Below are 7,199 nucleotides of genomic sequence, written 5' to 3'. Positions count from 1 at the left end.
TGTACTGCATCCTCTTCCTTTCCCCTTCATGCTGGTCAGCAAAGGCTCCTGGCTAAAGAAGTCCCAACTAGTAGCAGTTGCCACAGTCTCTTCTACTTGCTGGATGCAGTCCCAGGTAGCAAAAGCTGTCCGTGTCAGGAGGTAGAAGTTAGTTTGCCGTGGGACTTGGCATGTCTGGGAGGGTAGAGAGTATAGGAGGTAAGGGAGTGGGTGGAGAATCTGAAGGTGTTGAACTGAGGACAGGGCTTGGAGGGGTAGCCTGAGGAATAAGGAGGAGAGGGATATATGGAGGGAAACTGTGGCCCTACTGCCTTTTGGGGTAGAGGGGCAAGCTGCACCTGGAGAGAGACCAGTCACCAGTGGCACTACTGAGCTGGGGCTGGTGCAGCAGGAGCGGGTGGCTGTGGGCAGAGAGCCTTTGGGAGACCCCAAGCAGAGGGCCAGAGGGAATCTCCTCCTGTACTAGTATCACTGCCCTGCAGAGGCTCTGCGAGGGCTAGCCTGTGTGTCCTACACTGCTGGGCTACAGGGGCAGCTGCAGCATAGGGCACGTAGCACGTAGATCCCATTTATCTAACTCTTTCAAAGGCAAGGATCTTCCCCATCTGACCTCTGCTCAGATGATAGGGATGGTACAGAGCAGTGCTGGTTACCGACACACCGTTCATTCCAGACCTCTGTGTGGGATACGGTTGCAAAGGTCAAGGCCCACTCTGCCTCCTAACATAGTCAGGGGCAACATCTCCTCATGCTGGTGAACCCCTGAAACAGACCTCCCCTATCCTCACCCACCTCCATGGCCACTGCAAACTTTCTATGGAAACCTGCCCGATCAGCACTGGCATCCAGCACACATTGCACCCCAGCAGAGGGATCACATGGAAACACAACCTGGCAGGTGAGCCTGTGGAGACCAGCTCTCTGTGTAGTGACCATGTTTTTTGTGCATTGGCTTTGCTGGTGGGACATAGGTGTCAGGCAGCTTTGTGCTCAGAGCATAAGCAGTGGTGCATACATCCAGCAACAGAAACAAAGGTACCTAACAGCATTTCACTAGGAGGAGCTTGTTCACCAAGGAAGGACAGGTCCCCACAGAGCTAGGTGGTGGGGCTTTTGAATGTCTAATTGTTGGATTTAGGCTACTAAAGTGGCATTTAGATGCACATGTGCCCCTTGGGAATTTGGCCCTTGCTGACTGCTGAAAGCACATCCTGTTGTAGTTTCAAAGCTGCTACTCGACAGATGGGAAACGAAGCCAGAACCCACTGCTCTGTTTGTACACGCAGTGACCCCAATGCTGCTTGTGGGCTGTTAAAAAGCATCTGCAGGTGCTCACTTCATGCACGCCTTTCCCTTGGACAGGAAGTTTGTTCCACCTTGAGGATCAGATCAGACTCTGCCTCTGGCCCTTTTTATATCACCTGCATGAGCTCTTCTGAAAAGAGTGGTGTTAGGGGTGAGTACTAGCTTGTCTGCTCTCTGCTGCTTTTAGAGAGGTCGTAGGGAGGGGCTTCCTGTAGTCCCACTAAGAAGTCCAAAGTACCCAGCAAAATGAACCCAACATTGTACCCTTCATCTCTTGCCTGTCAACCCAGCTACCCAACTCACCATTTCCTTTTTGATGAAGTTTCTGCGCACCTGAATCATCTAAGATTCCCTTTAACAATATTAGGAACTGGGGCTTGGTTTTGTTTCAAATACAGGCAGCACTGAGCTGTGTGCAGTAGGGTTAGGACTTCGCAGGCACCCTTCACAGCACAGGCTTCCTTTAGGCTTTCAGTGTTCTTTATCCAAAGCTACTTTACTCCCCTCTTACTCTGACCATGGTACTAGAATTCAGTGGGCCTTTTCAAGGGCTAGCACTGATGGCACTGTTTCTTAGCCACCTTTTTATTAGCTCCTAGCAGCCAGAAGCTGAGCAAATCTGAAGCTGCTTGTGTTGTGCCATATAGGAGTCATGTGTGGCTAAGCCCACACGAGCGCAGGGATTTCAAAGAAACCACACAGGCAAATAACTGACCCAAACCACTAATGCACACACAAACAATCTCCAGAATATAATGGCAGCCACTACTTGTATATGAAAGCAAATAAGCTGGCACTAACAGCATATCACTCATGAGGACAAAGCCACTCACTCCTTTCCTGTGCACTGAAATTAATATAGTCAGTATCTTAGACCACAAAATGCAATTTAATCTCCCAACCCCACCTACAAACATACCAGTTCACACAAATATTCTTTACACTTGACCATCCACTGGACAGCATCTACTTGGCAGGAAAGGATTCCCCGAAGTTCTGGCAAGATCCATCAGCCACATGAAGTGTGACTGGCATAAAGATAAGACTTCTTCTTCCAAAGGGGTGCAGTGAAAAAGCCAATGGGGCCTTTTAAAAGACTCTGCAAATCAAATACCACACAGACAGCAACAGAGTTTCAATGTATACAGCAGTGTTCCCACCATGGCAGGCCCAGAAAGGAAGCCTCATTATTTTTCTGTGGATCCCTGGGATTGGACATCTGTAGGGGATTTTGTGACCAGAGTCCCCAAGACTGCCATCATTTGGAAGCCACCTCTCTCAAGATGGCTCTGAGAAAGTTTTCCCAATGGTCTGCTTGGTGCTCTTTCAGCACATGGCAGCTCAATGACCGGCCCAGAATCCCTCTGGGAACCCATTCTTTGGCCCAGCAAAGATCTCTGAACATAAGTAATTTTTCCTTGTCCCCTCCTTGGCCTTAGTTTTAGCTTGGTTTTTGGTAACACATACAAGAGGCCTCTGGGCATGGGATAGTATGCTCATAGATAGCTTCCTTTGCTCCAGATGATTTCCATATTACAGATGTGTGAGACAGTCTCACAGGATATGGCATTTACACCTAGGCCGGATAAGCTTCACTTCAGCTTGCCTTATGAAGGCTTGCTTTCCCTTGTGTTTCATATTTCCATACAGTTCGTAGCCTTTGTCATTTACCTGTAGACCAAACTTCATATTGTACAGAAGCTCATGGGATGGAATCTCAGTGGAGCTTTAAGATCCGTTTGGTTCAGGTGTTATTGGGCTCGTAATGGGCTTTTCTTTTGCAGCCTGGTTTGCTATTTTTCCTTTTCGTGTTTCCCTGTAACGTTTAATTCTATAATAAAATAGGAATAAGTGCAAAGTCTCTGCATTTTCTCCAGAGAAATCAAAGTGCATCTTCTCATTGGCAGGATTTGTACAGCCCTATTGATAGGTTTGTTGAGTAGGAGACAAATCAGTGAAATTGTAAGTCCAGGGTGGGAGACAGCAATGAGAAGCAGTCACAGGTGGCAAAGAAATATGATGAAATTTACCACTGCACATAGAGTTAGAATGAGAATTACATTCCACTTGAGCCCTGATTTGATTTAGTCATGTATAAACTGTGTGCTGGGGTGAATATCTCGCACAGAGACCACAAAAAGGTTCTTCTTCAGGTACACACCCAAAAACAACTATCCCATTTGAAATACACAAAGCATAATCATAACATCAGAAAGACAGGCTAGACGGGAGACGGGACCTCCAGAGGTCTTGTAGTCCAGTGCTTCTCAACCTGTGGGTAGTGACCCAAAAGTGTCCACAAGAATATAAAGGGTCACAAACAAACTTTAAGAATGGATCAACAAACTTGAAAAAGGGCTTCTCCTTTAAAAGGAGAAAAACATGGGAAACGATGGCATTTCCCTTGTAGTCTATCAGAGTTCCAGCCTGCAAAGGGCAGCTTGGAGCCCTGCCTGCCCCAAAACACCTGAAGCGGTGGCCAGTGGGTTGGGAGTGAGGGGCACTGTGTCGGGACTAGCCATCGATGTTTACAAATGGGTCCCGGTACAAAAAAGATTGAGAACCACAGATCTAGTCCAACCTCCTGCCTGAGGCAAGATCATCCCTATTCAAACCATCCTATACAAACCCATAAATTAATTTCTTAGTTAAACTATACAGTCAACTGTGACACAACACAAGACATAACACATTAACTTGCCACAGGTAGAGCAGGGGGACCAGAGCGGCCAATGTCCTGCTTCTAGAAAAGGTTGTTAGTATATGCTCAAGTGAACCCAGGCAGAGGGCCATGCTGCCCACTGCAGAAGAAGGCAAAAACTGCCACAGCCCATACCAATCTGACCTCAAAGTAAATTTTCTTCCTGACCACAAATACAGCAATCAGTCTGTCCCTGAATGGAAGGGCAAAACCCTCTAGCCAGGAATCTCTAGCTTTAAGTCCCTGCAGGAGCATTGGCACATCCCAGTCAAAATCCCAAGCCTTGGCTGCAGCCAACAAACTAGTGTCTCTGAGGACATCTAAAAAACATCTTGACACATGTAGCAGAAAAGGGGGGAAGCAACCAGCAAAGCCCACCGTCTGCTCTGTCTTTACTAGAGAAAAGGTGCAAGGCTCAGAAAACCTTTCCCTCCTGGAGGCCCTGAAGACATCTTTGCTCTGCCTGTTAGTCCTGGTGGAGCGCAGCATGGGACTGTGATTACTCTCATAAATTATTTTAAGAGGGAACAAGGTATTAATAAGATTATACACAGCCAGGTGCTCCTTCAAGGATGGGCTGTTGGAGTCACCCATGAGCAGGTATAGGATTTTGAAAAGTGGGGTGCAGATACTTTGGCACATCATCACATATAACAACACATATTTTTGTCCAGTGGAAGAGAAAGCTGTACCAATATGGCCAAGGTTTAGCATTATATTATTCAGTTTAAGATCAAAACAAAAACAAATATAATTCTTGGAATGGGCACTAATTTGCTAGAGTATATATACAATCGTAAAAAACAACATACTAGGCAAAAAATGGTCAAAGGATATTGTATCATTAAGCCTGTAGTCGTCATAGTAAAATATAACTTGTTTATTCAGAGTCATAAAACAAAATCTGGTTTTCTTGAGTGTCTTGACAATGCCTCCAATACTTCACTGTCAATCATTTCTATACCTAAATTAATATTATCATACCTGAGTTAAGGTTTTTAGCTAAAGCTAAAAACAGCCTCCAGGGCTGTAAAATAGAAGAGAGACATTTACCAGGAATAGCTAAGAGCAAGCAAAATTACAGAACAAAGGATAGCTTGATGAGATAAACATCAAGACCATTAAAATGGAGAGAGGGTTGTTAATGCCTGGGAATGGAGACAGATTAACAGGGATTAGGGAGATGATTAGGGTGCATCACTGCACCCTTCCTGGATCCACCCCTGAAGTCATCTCTCCTCCTGACAGCCCAGAGTCCTTCCTTGTGGGGTAAAAGGGGTACAAATAAGTACGTAGAGCAATGGTTCTCAATTGGGGAGCCATAGGACACCTTCAGGGGTGCTACAGCATGGGTCCCACTGTTGTGGCAGCCAGATGGACCTGCCCTGCATGCTTTCTGCACAGCCAGATTAGAAAGGACTGTGGTGGGAGCTGGTACTCCCATCTGCATTAGGATTGTCTGATAAACCTAAAGCAGGCAGGTCTTGCTGCAGTCCTTCTCGATCTGGTGGTGCACAAGGCACGTGGCACATCCACCTGGCAGTGGTGGCAGCAGCACCCCAGTTGAGAACCACAGAGATAAACTGAGGTAACACAATGGTGTTTCTCAGTTGGGGTGCTACCAAATTTGCAAAAGTTATGGAGGGTGCCTTGACTCTAAAAAGGTTGAGAACCATTGATCTACAGCCAGAGGCCCTCTTCAAGGACAGTACTGGAATATAACTGACTGTAGGAGAGTGTTGAGGCTTTGGCTCCCCTTAGTGGTTATCTGACACAGGACACTTGGGAGTCAGCTATTGGTTGCAGAACCGAAAGTTATTTTGGTGCCTCAGGGTGCAGGCAGACTTCTAACTGGACTTTCAGAAGCACTCAGACAATTCAGCCCTGGTGCAATTGCCGAGAATTAAGAACATCAATGCTTCTGAAAGATCTCCCCATGTGTACGGTGCCTAAACACCTTTAAGACACGTGTCCATAGTTTGTTGGCTCAAGGTGGAGGCTCACACTTCGCGTGCTGTTGGCTGAGGTGAGGCTCATTCACTTTAGTGTTGAAACCTGCAAGTTGTCCGTGCTTGAGGGTCATATTGGTTAGTGATCAGTGGTCCTCAAACTTCCTATTAATTGATTCAGGTCTCTGATTAACTGACACAGTCTGAGGTGCTGGAGTTTTCGCTGTACTTTCCTGCTAAATGGCTCCTATGAACAGAAGGAAATGGCCAGGGCAACGATGCAAATTGCCAGAGTTAGGATGATGAAGAAGATGGCAGCAATCCAGGTGTTCTGACTGTGTCCTTTCACCTGTTCCATGGTCTCTGCAGGGATCATGTTGGTGAGGTTCAGCATGTAGCCTAGGGTCCAGCCGATGCCTGTGTTCGCAGCCTGCCCAGGAAAAGAACATCCCAGCATTGATGCTGGCTCTAACAGTGCCACCAAGTGGAGAGCAACTAGTGTTCTCCGCTCTCATGGGGAGATGACCTTATAGCTAATAACCTGTTCAGTGCGCCTAGGCCTAAAAAATGAGAAGTGTGAGACTGAAAGGTGCACAAGGAAGAAAGTGCTGCCATACCTCCTTATCTTTTCTGCACCACACCAGAACCCAGACTATGGTAGTAAAATCCCTTCACTATCCTTGGCTCCCAATTCTCTCACAGGCCACTGTGGACAGAGCAGTTCAGAGTCTTTCTCTTGTCATTAGTAAGAATGAAAGTGAATGTGTGGCACATTATACCCCTTATCCTTACAGGTGAGAGATCCATCAGCCAAGCGGACTCCCAGGGTATGTCTACAGTGCATCAGGAGATGTGATCAAAGCATGTGTCAATACACTTGAACTTGGTTTTACTTAGCTAGCATGGGTAACTGCAGTGAACAAACAGCAGCACAGACTTCAGCATGGGCTAGCTGCCTGAATAAGTACCCAGGCTCATCCTGCTAAATTCCATGCCACTATGTCTTCACCACATTGTTAGCCATCCTAGCTAGGGTTGTGCTACCTTGGGTTTGCCCACTAGGGCTGTGCAAAGCTTTGGGTGGTGATTCAATTTGGAGAAGATTTGGCTCGATTCGGTGGCCAAATCTCTGAATCTGAACTGGGACCAATTTAAAGGTCTGGATCAATTCAAAGCTCTCCGAATCTTCGGCAAAGATTTGGAGAGCTTTGATGATTCGGGCAGTCCCCGGTGGCTGCAGCATG

The 7,199-nt window shown here is 46.7% G+C and overlaps 1 protein-coding gene across 1 annotated transcript in view; it reads right to left on the bottom strand.

The window, feature by feature from the left end:
• Positions 1–5,114: 5,114 nt before the first annotated feature.
• The window catches only part of LOC109292817 (ectonucleoside triphosphate diphosphohydrolase 8-like), a 76,903-nt gene continuing 74,818 nt past the window's right edge, over positions 5,115–7,199 (bottom strand). Inside the window, exon 10 of the mRNA XM_019510416.1 lies at positions 5,115–6,385. Coding sequence (XP_019365961.1) covers positions 6,203–6,385 — 183 coding nt within the window. The 3' untranslated portion in view covers positions 5,115–6,202. The remainder of the gene's footprint in view (positions 6,386–7,199) is intronic.

The sequence above is a fragment of the Gavialis gangeticus genome, unplaced genomic scaffold, assembly GCF_001723915.1.
Source record: "Gavialis gangeticus isolate Ggan-Ray unplaced genomic scaffold, GavGan_comp1, whole genome shotgun sequence".
Lineage (NCBI taxonomy): Eukaryota > Metazoa > Chordata > Crocodylia > Gavialidae > Gavialis > Gavialis gangeticus.
Note: the sequence above shows the minus strand (reverse complement) of the source record. Positions and strands in the feature narration are given on the sequence as shown.